Source organism: Apaloderma vittatum, unplaced genomic scaffold, assembly GCF_000703405.1.
Source record: "Apaloderma vittatum isolate BGI_N311 unplaced genomic scaffold, ASM70340v1 scaffold30513, whole genome shotgun sequence".
Taxonomy (NCBI): domain Eukaryota; kingdom Metazoa; phylum Chordata; class Aves; order Trogoniformes; family Trogonidae; genus Apaloderma; species Apaloderma vittatum.
In genome coordinates, this window is record NW_009706906.1 from 6,399 (window position 1) to 19,685 (window position 13,287).

Here is a 13,287-nt window from a genome sequence, read left to right on the forward strand (position 1 = left end):
GGCTTCATATAATCCCTCGTCCTGAAAATTTGATGTACAGTGGCAGGAATCCTGCCGCACTTTGGAGCCCCTGTGGGACTCCGCTCTATGCACATCTCTGTTCCCTCCCAGAAAGTTTGAGATCGTGGTGTTCTGTACCAGGGAAAGACCCTTGCTTGGAAATTGAATGCTCTTGAAAAATAACCTCTTAAGGTATGGATAGTGTCACTTAGATTTGTGTCAGTTTGAGCGTACCGATGATAGCTCATTCAAATCTGTGTAGTATTTTGTGTTGTGAATATCACAGTATCTTTGAAATAGAAAGGAAATACGCACATTGTTACTTTTTTGCACAAATTAGTAGCCTTTGCCACCGCCTCTTACTATATTAAAGTTGGTTGGAATGCTTGTCAGTCTAAATCCGTGAACGCTGTCAGCATGTGTTGATTTAAAAAGAGTTTAGCTGTATTTGATATTTCTGGTTTAAAATATTTTTTTTCTGTTTAAAACTACAACTTAATTTGATATTGTTCTGTTTTAGACATCCTTAGCTACACGTTTTGCCCAGGAAACATTTGGAAAACAGTACAAACAAACCATAGGACTGGACTTCTTCTTGAGGAGCATATTACTGCCAGGTAAGAGGATAAAAACTAACACTGAAAGGTTGAGCAGCAGTAAGACTCACAGAAACAGATTCTTCAAAGTAATATATACTAAATAAGCTTGGTACAGTGCTTTATATGTCAGAGAAAATTTTGTTACTACTTTCTTGCCAGACAACAGAGGGTTGCGCATTTGCAACTTACATCTTTAAGTAAAGCACTGAATTCAAATAAAAGAAATGCTATCTATATTAGTGATTTTTATTATCTCCACTTGAAGGTACTTGCTGTCCATGTGGATAGTGTAACATGCAATGAAATGGAACTTCAGATATATTAATTGAGAAAATATATGTGTTTTGAAAGAAATTTTTTTTTAAAATGAAATATGCAGCTTGTATTTGAGTTGTGTGAGAGAAGCATAATGCAGCTATGGAATTGCAGTGCTCTAATATGTGAATGCTGTTTTATGCAAGGCAGCATGAAATTGCTGGCATTTAATAGACCACTAAAATTTAGGGTCCCTCGACACTCATAAAAATACAGTTTGAGCATTCAAGATGTTTCACTTCACGACGGCAAAGAAACTATTTAGATGCCAGTTGCAGCACACTGCATAGAAAATGTAGAGAAGTAATTAAAAAAGAATAGTTACTGGTAGAAGTTTGTCTCTGAACAATTGGGGTTTTGAAATAATTATTTTCACTGACTTGTGGCTGCTCAGTTTCGCAGTATGAAAATATTTCATTAAATGCATTTTCTTCTGGCTTCAGAAATCAGGAGTTAGAAATAAGTATGTGTAATTATTAAAATTGCAGTGAGATTTGATAAAGTTGATGCGAGTTCTGTAGCTCTGCTGCTTTTACTTGTGTAGAGTGGGAAAGGAAGTCAACTCAGAAATGAAGCATTCTGTAACCTGAAGTTATACAAAAATATATACAGTTCTTGAACTTATTTTTTTTAAATTTTTATTGCCAATATTTTTTTGACTATGTTTATATATTTTATTAAATGAAACAGAATAATCTTTTTCAGACTATTCGTACATTCACTGTTTTGGTTTGGCCATTTTGCTGTACTTTTTTAGTATCTGGTGAGTGATAAAGTACCAAATTTCAGTGCTTATTTCTCCATAAAATCAACAGAATAATTTTTGTATTGTCCTGCTCATGCCTCTAAAAATACCAGTGTGCATAATACTTAGCAGCAGTACTTGGAAGTGGAATGTGTACACAAATCATGCAGTGTGCATGCTGAGAACTTGTGTTCTGCAAGTTTTTTTTTTCAGCTGTTAAGCATACAGAAGCTATTAGTACGTTGCTGGGATTCTGAATATTCTTGTTGAGTAGAAAATTTGGAAAATTATCAACTATTGATTCATTCATGTTTTACTTTCTTCTAGTTTATTTTGTAATAAAATTGGAATGTAGATGAAAATAGCACCAGAACAGCAACAAACTCTGTACATCTATTTTGCTCATTTATCATTAACAGAATAGTACAAGTTCATGGAATGTATTCATATTCAGGAAGAAGCATATTTCTTTAGACTGTCATTCTCGTTTTGCCTGTGCCTCTATATGTGTTTCGGTATATATGGATTTCTGTGTTTTATGGACAAGCTGAATTGATGGTGGAGAGCGAGAGGGAAGGAAGAGGAAGGGAGGTAAAATTTCTAAATCCTGGAATGGGAAGCATTACTTACTTAAGCGGATTTTTCTAATTTCTTGATTAGTTCTGGGTTTGCAGATCTGCTAGGTTTACTTGAAGTGTTAGTTCGTACCACTGCACAGAAGTTATAATGTGTATATCAAAAGAAAAAAAAAGCCTTAATTTCTCTTATTTATAAGGGAATTGATGAGTAACTATGGTTCAGTATTTGATTTTTTTTTTATTCTTAAAATGTAAGCAGAGATTTCAGAAGTGAAAATTACTGATTTCTAGAATTGCATAGAAGTTTACATTAGGCCACATTAGAAATGCATTTTAGCTTGTAAAATAAAGTACTGTTTTCCTATTTTTTTTTGCTTTTAGAACATAAAAAACTGTATTTATCTCCAGTTGTTTTAGTAACCAATGCAGTTTTGCAGTGAAAAAACCAATATTTTACATGATAAAACAATATTTTAATGCAAATAGTAAATCCACTGATTAATTTTGAACGGCATGACTTCTAGTATTCAGCCGTTGACAAATTCTCCTCATGTAGTTTTCAATATATTTTTTTCAAATGTAAATCATTATTGATGCAGTATCTTGTATAGTCTGGATGCAACCACAGTGTCAGTTTTGCTGCTTAAATAGTGTATGTGTTAGTCAGAGGCTCTGCTGATAGAGATTCTTAAGACGCGTAATCAGATACTTTTAGGAGGGTTGTGAATGCGGTCCAGTCAACAGGATTCTTCTGTTAAAAGGATTTGAGTTGTCAGTGCAGAACGTGGGCAGACTTGTGTTTTTAGTTCTGTCTTGACTGTCCAGCACTTTAAGGTTTACTAATGCACCAAGTGTATTTCTGCAGGATCTCTGCTGAATCAGCCCGATGGCTTCAGTTCATACCAGAACACTCTAGGTACTCACACTGCGTTGCCTTAGTTATTTCAGCTTTGCACTTGTGTGCATTTTCTACAGAGTAAAGAAGTGCTATTGTTCCTGGTCCTTATCAGTATATTACATATCGTTGTTATGGGATTCTTCAGTTATTTTTATTGATGTATTAACTGTGTTTCTAAGAACTGTCTAATTATGCATGGTTTATTTCTGTTTTGTTGTCATTCTCTGGTTTGCGCGTTCCTCTTAAATCTATCAAAAATTGAAGATTTCAGACTCTTTGCAGAAAGCTTCATGTGCTGCTATCATTGAGTTGTTAATTAAACATTTGCTAGGCAAAATGTCCAGAGTTTTTACTTCTCTCAGACTAATCCAAACATCCTTCTTTCTCCCTGAAAATCAGTCTGAGCACAAAGCAATTATTACAGGACCTAACTGAAAAAAAAGGGAAAAGGAAGCATTTTGCACTAGAGATGATCAGTATGAATTTCAGTAGTTGGTGAGGTCTTATTAAGGGCCACTTCAATTTAATGAACATTCTAACCTTTTTTTCCCCAGTTTTCTTTTTTCTGTTGGTAGTGAAGCATAGTAAATAATTAATAAGATTAGATTTTTAAGTTTAACAATTGCTGTTAGACCATTTAATTTATCTTCCTGCATTAAATTTCCCAGATGATTTCATACGGTTATCCAGATCCTAAGCCTGGTATGCTATGCATTATTAGTACTCTTAGGAGGGAAAATGAAGTAAGAAGCAGTTTAGGCTATTTGAACACAAAATTAGGCACCTGGAAATTGCTCAATTTGAAAGTGATAATATTTGTAAAGCTTTTTTCTAAATAGCTGACCTGAATTACATGGTAAATTTCCAGTAGAATACATACAACCAGATGAGAGGTGGAATGCTGCAGCATGGTAAGCTCTTGAACATGTTTAGTTTGCTTACCCAACGAGGATGCACAGTCATTTCAGACTGTGAATTTGCGAGTTTATCCACACCAGAAGCTTTGTGGAAGACTTTCCTGCATTATTTGCAGTCACTTATGTCCTAAGCTTTAAAAATAATTCATTAATACATAGCACATGCAGTGTCAAAACAAAAAGCTTTTTATTCTATGAAAGATTGTCTTTATGGAACTGGGGTGTTTGTGATCTATTTACTAAGCTCCATGTAGAAATTCTTTTATCTTTGTGTTAGATGAAACTCGATGTAGCTTAAAAGTATTTGTAATAAATTGCCTCACATGCATCTTTATGTATCTAAGACCAAAGTAGGAGTTTAGGAAATCTGTGTTTTTAACCAGATTAAAGCAAGTTGCGTCGTAAAAATGTGTGGTATATTTAATAGCATAAGTAGGATATATTCAGCTATATAGTTCTAATTTGCTATTTATATTCACCAAACACTGGGATATATTTCCATGGAGCACACTCACTTCAATAACTCCTGCTTATTAGTTATAAACTGGTGGCTGAATAGGTCACGCTGTGTAAAATAAGGTTGCTAATAAGATAAGATAGTTGAAATAAGAATATATCTTTCTTAGCAGTCCAAATAACTGTGTTCTTTTTTAAATTGGACTCTCGGTAGCTGTGATGTGCATTTTCTTTCAAATTTTTTTTTTAATCTAGGAATAAAATTAATAGGCGGTTATGATTATTTGCTAGTATGTAGGATTGTTATGAACATTTAAATTGTATGAGGTTTATGTAGATCAGAAAATATTTCATCAGACCTTACTGTTAGTTCAGTGCTTCCAGGTACTCAGTACAGTTGTCAACAGTTCTCACCATGCAAGATGGGCCGAATGATGCTTCAGTCTCTTTGTGTGCATGTGGTGACGTGCATTGCTGTGCGTGTATGTTTAGTCTGTGGGTTTCTGAGTTACTAGCTTGCAGAATATGTATGACCTGTAGTATAATAAAGACCCTACATATATACTGATTTGTTTTCTTTTTATTTGAAAACCTAGTAAGAATTTAAACCTGTTAAGAGTTTCAACATAGCTTAGAGACAGTTTAGAGTAGAAAGGAAGAACTATTCTTGGTGCTGGTTTTTTGAAGATAAATTTACATAAAATATGTCCTATTTAGTTGATTGGTTTGAGATGGGGAGAAAATAATTATAGTTTGCAACCTTAACTTAGATATGTCCCAGTATTTCCATTTTTTTAATGTGTGAACTGTAATTCTCTAACTGTATAGTACTGAGGGCATCACTACCAAAATACGGTTACTCTGCAGATTTTCCCTTTTCTACATCTGTAAAAAAAGATTTGGAGCAGGGGAGGACAAGACGCAGATTATGAAATAACGTGGTTGACGTTACTACCTTTCAATTCCAAGTATTGGGCTATAGAACTTTCTGTAAAATTTTACATGTTTCTTCAGCAATGTATGTTATGTAATATCTAGTCAGGAGTGTTACACTTTCTGCAATTCCAATTATTATCTCTCAATAATAATGTTAATATTTAGCTATAGTAATACTGCCTCTTACTGATGTAGCTGGACACAGGTGACTTTTTTCCCAAGTGATACAGTCATGTTTTTGTTGAAATGCAGTTACTATTTATTATATACTTGTAAAAAGCTATTGTTGTTGATATGCTAGAGCTCTATTACCTGCTGTGATATCTTTAATTTTATTTGTATCTAAACTTTCCATGTCACACAGTGTCTGTATGACTTTCTTTTTCAGGAAATTTGAATGTTACTCTTCAAGTGTGGGATGTAGGGGGGCAAACAATAGGAGGCAAAATGCTGGATAAATATATTTATGGAGCTCAGGTACAGTATAAATTATGATAATTCTATCTATAGTAATTATATAAAATTAGTTGAAACTTTTTTCTTAAAAATATACGTAATTTAAGGGTGGTTGTTTTGTAGATTTCAAAAATGTTGAATCTCTGTTTAACATAACTGATATTAATATGCAAATCTAATTTGGTATGTAGTTAAGTTTTAGAGCTGCTTAAAAAGGAGAGCAAGGGTGCACATTTGTAGATCTGAATAACTCTCAAGAACAGCTGTATGTTTCCATGCTTAAGAAAAGCAATCATAGTAAACAGTAAAGGCTATTTGGATATCCACATGGTAGATATAGTGGCTGCTTTTAGAACAGATGCCTCCTGCGGGGGAAAAAGTAGAAGGAGGAAATTAAGAGCAATCCTACACCATTAAACTCATACATGCAACTGGGGTTATAAGAGGGCAAACAAAAGGAGGCAGCCAGGTAGCTAAATATTTTTGCAGAATTCCTATCCAATGAAAATCAATTTTACCTTGAGGTTAGCTAAGCAACTTAAAGTGAGTGGTAGGATTAAGTAAAAGCTACATATTATAATAGTATCTTGAGTTATGATTTAGGAGTATATGCTGTATGCCCAACTTCTTAACATGAGTGATCCTAAAATGTACTGAGTGCTTTAATTTGGAATTTGTAATGAGAACAATATGCATAACATGTTTTATTATGTGTTATTATATTTATCTGAAAAGAAGACAAATGCACCTATTTTTCTCCCTAATACTTTAAGCAATAAGAGCTTGGAATCCTGAAAGTTTTATTGAACAGAAACTTTGTACTAAGAAGTACAGCTCTACAATGGCTAATTAAGGAGATTAGGATTTGTTACTTAATAAGATAAAGACAAACTTGACAGTTTAACATTTTGTTACTTTAAAAAACTGTCTAAATGCTTTTAGCTTTTGCATCTGTTTTATAGTGCTTTTTTATTTTTTAATAAAAAACATTTTGCTGCTCTGTTAAAGTTCTACTAAGCAACAGGAGAAAGTGGCTTCCATGACAGAGGGATTTTGATTAATCACAAATTGTTGCCATATGCCTGAAGTAAACTCAATGAAGGAAATAAAAGGCTATTAACTTTCTCTGTATTGAATTTGGTGATAAACCTAGGACTTTATCAGCAATACTAGGTTAAAAAAGTTAATACCTGTTCCTTAAAGTAGAGAAAAAGTTGATATCAGTAAACCTAAAGTTAAAAAACTTTGATTTTTCGTCATTCTAAGCACATTAACAAAAAAGCTCTATATCCAGTGTCTTGTTCTGTAATTCTTCCTCGACCCTTATCGTAACACTAATTATTTTTAATAGACTAATGCTTGTGCTCTGTTCCATTGTTGGCATGTATTGCCAAAGTCTGTAATAGGCTTTTTATCATCAAAGCTGACATGTAACATACTTTCCTATTAGCTTTGTAACAGATCTGTTAAAGATGCATAAAACTATCTTTATTTTTATCTATTCATGAAACACCATGAGTAATTTGGAAAGGCACTGCTTTCAGCTTGTTTCTAGGCAGAAGCTTATTTCATATTGAACGTCTGTAACTTTGTAGAAGAGGAAACAAAGTAGAACAAGTTGGACTATTTAGAAAGAAAAAGCCTTTTAAGTATGAAGGAACAGCAAAGCAGCAAGAAAGTAATAAGGAAGAGCTAGCATGAATTAGCAAGGGTAAATTGTGCCCAAGGAACTAGTTTGCCTTCTGAGGTTAGATGATTTGCTCTGTGGAGATGAGAGCAGTGAGTGTCATTTACTTTGACTTCAGCAAGACCTTTGACATAATATCCTGTAATATTACAGGTGAAATGTAGAGATTCAGAATGTATGAGTGGACCATAAGTGACTGGAAAACTCAATAAACAGCTGAACTTAAAGGGAGATGATCCATGTCTTACTGGTGCCTGATTCTAAGTGGTATTCCTTAGGGCTTGGTACTAGGGTCATGTCTTTTATTAACTCCTTGAACAGTGGTGCGAAACATTGTAAGTTTGCGGATGACACCAAAATGCAGAAGAATGGGCGATATGCTGGAGGGTAGGGCTGTCTGTTGAGAGGGACTATGACCAACTGAAGGATGTGACCAACAGAAACCCTGTAAAGCTCACTGAAGACAAATGCGAAGTCCTGCACCTGGCACAGAATCACTTTTTACAGGCTGAGAATCAACTGTCTGGGAATCAACTGGACAGCATCCAGTGAAGGGCCATGAAACTGATTACTGGTCCAGAGCATCTCGTCTATATGATGAAAAGCTTTGAAAGCTGGGACTGTTCAACCTGGAGAAGAGAAGACTCAGAGGGATCTTATCAATGTGTATAAATACATGAAGGGAGGGTGCAAAGAAGGGAGAGCCAGACTCTTCTCTGGTGCTCAGTGACAGGACTAGGGGCAGCGGGCACAAACTGAAACACAGGACGTTCTCTCTGAACATCAGGAAACACTTTTTAACTATGAACATCACCAGGCACTGGCATAGGTTACCCAGAGAGGTTGTAGAGTCTCCATCCTTGGAGATACTTAGAAGCCATCTGGACGTGGTTCTGGGCAGCCAGCTCTAGGTGACACCCCTTGATCGGGGTATTGGACCAAGCAACTTTTACGGGTCCTTTCCAAACTCAGTCATTCTGTGAAATATCTTTGGAGAAGAGGAGATGGGATCTTCTACTGGGAAAAGTAAGAGTTCAATGGAAGTCAGCAATGCACCCTTGCAACAGTAAAAGTAACTGAGTACTAGGCTGCATTAGTAAGAGTGAAGTAGGCAAATCAAAGAACGTGAGTATCATCCTCTCTGACATTTGGAGTACTGTATTTGATTTTGGACTCCCCAGTAGACAAAAGCCTTTAAAATATTGGAGTAACTAGGGAAGATTGCTGCAAAAGAACTATCTGTACGTGTGGTGTGTTGCACTTGGTCGTTGTGTGTGGTGCAACTGGGATTTTAACCAACTTGTTTATAAAGCACACAGGCTGGGCATGTAGAGTAGATTATTTGGATCTGTTGCAGAAATTTTGTTCCTATGCATGTATTCTTTAAAATCTAAATAATTGAGATTTAAAGAACCTGTGTAGAACAGCTTGCAGCGTGCCTACAGTATGCATCATGCTTTTGTTGGGTATTTGCTGATACCCATAGGTTTGTATAGATTTCATCTGGTTGATCATCATGAGATTCAGAAATCGCAAGTGGCTGAATTCTTGGTAGACCTACTTACAATATGACCAGCTGGAGATGGAAGCTTTGAGAATTTACAGCAACTGAAAAGGTTACCTGCAGTTCAGTTGATCTCAATTGATATTTGATGAAAATACCAGGAGGAGTAAGTGGGGCATCCATCTACACTTCACACCTTGCCACTGGAGGTTTCATTCTCTTTGAATGAGATCTGAATCTGTTCTCTAGGATAGATCTTTTGGTTAAGTTACTCTGAAGGTGCCATTTTTTGTCTGAGATTCTTGGTTTCTTTTACCATGTTTTAAAATAAGAATGCCTTATTTGAAGATGAGAACTTAATTTGCTTGTGTGGTTGCAGTTGAAGAAATTACAGTTCACTTGATGTCATGAAGCAGTTGGTTCCCCCCCCTCCCCTGTTTTTTTCTCTGGTGTTTCTCATCCAGAACAATATAGTTGCCGTATCCCATCTCAGTAGCTGAGTTTCACTGATGGGTCAGAACTCTAGAAGTTGTGGGTAAAGAGAGCTCTTTAATCTTTATTAACAAAAGGTCCTAATAAGCAGCTTTCTAGTAGTGTTGATTGAAATGGATATATTTACCTCAGAATTGAGAGAAGGTTAGAGTAACAGTTTTGTCGGCTGAACTGATAGACAGTAGTTCATTCAGTTGTGGCAACTCACTTGAGTGACCAAATCCTCAGTATCAGCAAAGACAACAGTGGCAGAGTATATGTAGACTGTAAACTGATTTGACTTGTAGAAATAGCATTTCTGCAGATGTGCAAGATATAATGAAGTTACTCTTTGCTGAAGTGAATATTCTGTGACTAGAAAAAATATCTCAGAATTTTGGTCTGACATATTTAATGAATATTAATGAAAATTTGAAAGTTAATTTAGTTCCTTCATAATAAAGTCAGTCATAGGATGAGGGCAACTGAGGATAAACCTGAAGAAGAAAACATATGATTTTAATTAGTGTTTTCTGTAGCTTTCTTTTATTGTGACAAATTTTGACATAAACTTGACACCTTTGAGTATTGATTATCCAGTGTGAATATATTGCCTGGTTATAACACTTCCATAACAGTAGTTCTGCTGTATAATAACACTGCTGCTGTTTGCATGATAAATGTTTCAGAACTGCTGCCATCTCTTACCTGTAATTGCTGCCCCTACCCACATACCTAGTGTAAAGTATCTTTAAGAGCTGGCATACACCACCTCGTAAATTGGCTTGTTAATAGAATAAGAGTACTGCAGACTCTACCTTCTCTAGAGACCAGCAAATAATTTCTGCAATATTCTCAGTTTCCAGTGACCTATTTTTGAAAATACTCTGTAATTCCAAAACAAAAAGCACTCACATATGCGCTAATGTAGGCAAAATGTCTCTTACTGGAGTGCAATTATGCAAGCAGGGACTATTTGCCACGTTGCTAGAGACTAGAGAATTAACTTGCTGTTCTTGGCATGTTGTCCACCATGCGTTTCAAACCTTTTTCATGTCAGGGAAGTGCACTGCTTTTGTGTAAAAAGGCCAGTGTTAGTTTTCCACCTTAATTCTTCATGCATAATAGGGAAACAACAGCTTTTATGCTGTCTACTTGTTCTGTATTCCATATACTGTAAGTTTGTGGAAAATATGATGTATTTTTGTGGAAGCAATGATAAGGTTTCTACGTTAAATAAAAAAAAAGTGAAATAAATGTTCTCTATGGAGTTATGTCTAGTCCTTCATTAATTACTTATATCACATGAAGTTGCTTATCACAGAATGTTCGGGATTGGAAGGGATCTCAAAAGATCATCTAGTCCAGCCCCCCTGCCAGAACAGGATTACCTACAGTAGGTCGCACAGGAACACGTCCAGGCAGGTTTTGAAAGTCTTCAGAGAAGGAGACTCCACAGCCTCTCTGGGCAGCCTGTGCCAGTGCTCTGTCACTCTCACAATGCTGTTATGGCACAGATCTAAGCAAGAAGTATTCTTTATGATTTGCATGCCATACTGTCTTTTTTATATCTCTAGGATGTTGTATCTGCCATCTTTGTTTCTTAAGTATAGCAAATATTGACAAGGTTCAAAAAAAGGATGGTTAAGAAAAGAATGTGCTTTAGAGACAATATTTTAGATCATGGAGAAGGGAACCAAAAGGAAGTTAGGTGAGCTAGCTGCTAACTTTATTCAATAGTGTTTTTTTTCATGGTAAATCTACTATGAATACCCTTTATTCCAAAAGTGTTAATAGGCTGCAGTTGGCTAGAGGATATGTAGCAGAGTAGCATTTTGATGAAGAGATAGTTAGAAACAAGGTTGGCCAACCTTAAATGCTCAGGTGCTGTTGTCTTTCTCTTGCATCTTACTCTTATTAAACTCCTTTGGAGCGGAAAGTGGTTTAAATAGTCTGCCCTGCTTTTCTGCAGGCTGGTAAGAGAACTTGACCAATGGTGAAAGAAACCTGTCAGATGCTCTAATTTACCACTTTCAGCCTTTTATATTCTTTTTTAAACCTTTACAATACCTGTCCTTCAGCTTGAGTTTCTTCTTTTCCACTGAGCATGTAATAACATCAATATGTCCTTCTTATAGCAAAGCTTATATTATGAGATATATACGTGCATAGGAATTTGGGTAGTTATGAAAATAGTCAGGAGAAGTTAACTGAGATGCAAGTATTAAGGAATAAATTGTACAAAAGTTGGAAGAGGGAAGTGGATTGTTTAATATTAGATTTGATCAGTAAAGGAGGAAAGATAGTAAAGGAAAAGATGGGTGCCTTAAGTCTTAATTTCCTTGAAGGAATTGGTGAAAGCTGTTTTTTAGAAATTAGTAGCAGACGTAAATATAAGGAACAAGAACTGATTTTGTCGAGGAGTTGATGACATGGAAGGAAAAGAGATTTGTATTGCAGTCATAGGGAAGTAGGAATTGAAGAGATCTCAATAGGATCTGTTGCCTTCTTCTGAAGCTACACGGTATAATGCCTATTTCATTTTTATCAATCTTCAAAAGTCCTCCAGTGTTGGTGACTACTATCCCTGAAGGTGGTATATTTCTGAGTATTCTTATTGTCTACAAGTTTTTTTTTCTAATACATGCCCTTGTTACAATCTTTTTGCTGTAAGTTGAACCTACTACTACATGTTGCAGATCACAGAATTGTAAGAATGTTCAAGGTGGAAGGCATCTCAGGATGTCTCTCCTCAAACTTCCTACTCGGAGTAGAGTCAGCTGAGATGGGACTAGGCTGCTCAAGTCTTTATCCGCTTCCTTCTTGTAAACCTCTAAGGATGGAGACTGAGCAACCTCTTTGGGCAGCCTATTCCACTACCTGATTCCCCTCGTGGTGAAAAAACCCTTTTCCTTATGTCTAGTGTGAATTTCTCTTGTTTCGACTTATGCCTGTGGTGTTTCATTTTCTTGCCATTGACTTCTGTGAGGGGCCTGGCTCTGTCTCCTTCATAGCTTCCTCGTGGGTATGGGAAGGCTGCTTTTAGTTTCTCACAGGGCTACTTTTTCCCTCATCTTTTCCTCATAGGACAATTTGTCCAGCCTCTGATCATTTTGGTGGCCCTCTGCTGAACTCACTCTGCTTTAATGATGTCTTGAGGAGCCTAAGACTAGATATATTACTTTAGATAGGATAGGACAAGTGCTGAGTAGAAGGGAATAGATCCTTTGGTCTAGTGGCTGCCAGCACAGCCTGGGTTCACATTGCCCATCCTTGCAGCCAGGGAACATTGCTGGTTCACATTTGACTTGCTGTCTACCAAGACCAACAGGTCATTTTCAGTTGCTCCCCAGCTGGTCAGTGCCCCCAGCCCCTATGGTTTGTTCCTCCCCAGCTGCAGGGCTTTGCATCTGACCTTATTCAGTGTTGAAGGGTTCCTCTTCATCCGTTTCTTGAGCGTGTCTGCGTATCTCTGAATAGTAGCCCTGCCCCCAGATGTATTGGCTGGTCCTCCCAATTTCGTGTCATCTGCAAACTATGTGTAAGAGCATAGAAAAGGAGAACTCCTGTTAACTTCTCTTGAAACTTTTTCCAGCATCATCACGCCTGCCATCAGCCTTGTGTTTGTTGCAACAGTTCATTTTATTCAAATTTTTTGATGTCAGTCATGGTTTCTAAACCTTTGGTATTGTTATTGGTCTTTTCTAGTCTACCTTTTTCCTGAC

At 36.3% G+C, this 13,287-nt stretch overlaps 1 protein-coding gene across 1 annotated transcript in view; it reads left to right on the forward strand.

Moving 5' to 3' along the window:
• Positions 1-520: 520 nt before the first annotated feature.
• Positions 521-13,287, forward strand: part of RAB28 (RAB28, member RAS oncogene family) — a gene marked incomplete at its 5' end in the record, with an annotated part of 55,023 nt that continues 42,256 nt past the window's right edge. The window contains 2 exons of the mRNA XM_009865974.1: positions 521-617; positions 5,833-5,921. Of these exons, the coding sequence (XP_009864276.1) occupies positions 521-617; positions 5,833-5,921 (186 nt within the window). The remainder of the gene's footprint in view (positions 618-5,832; positions 5,922-13,287) is intronic.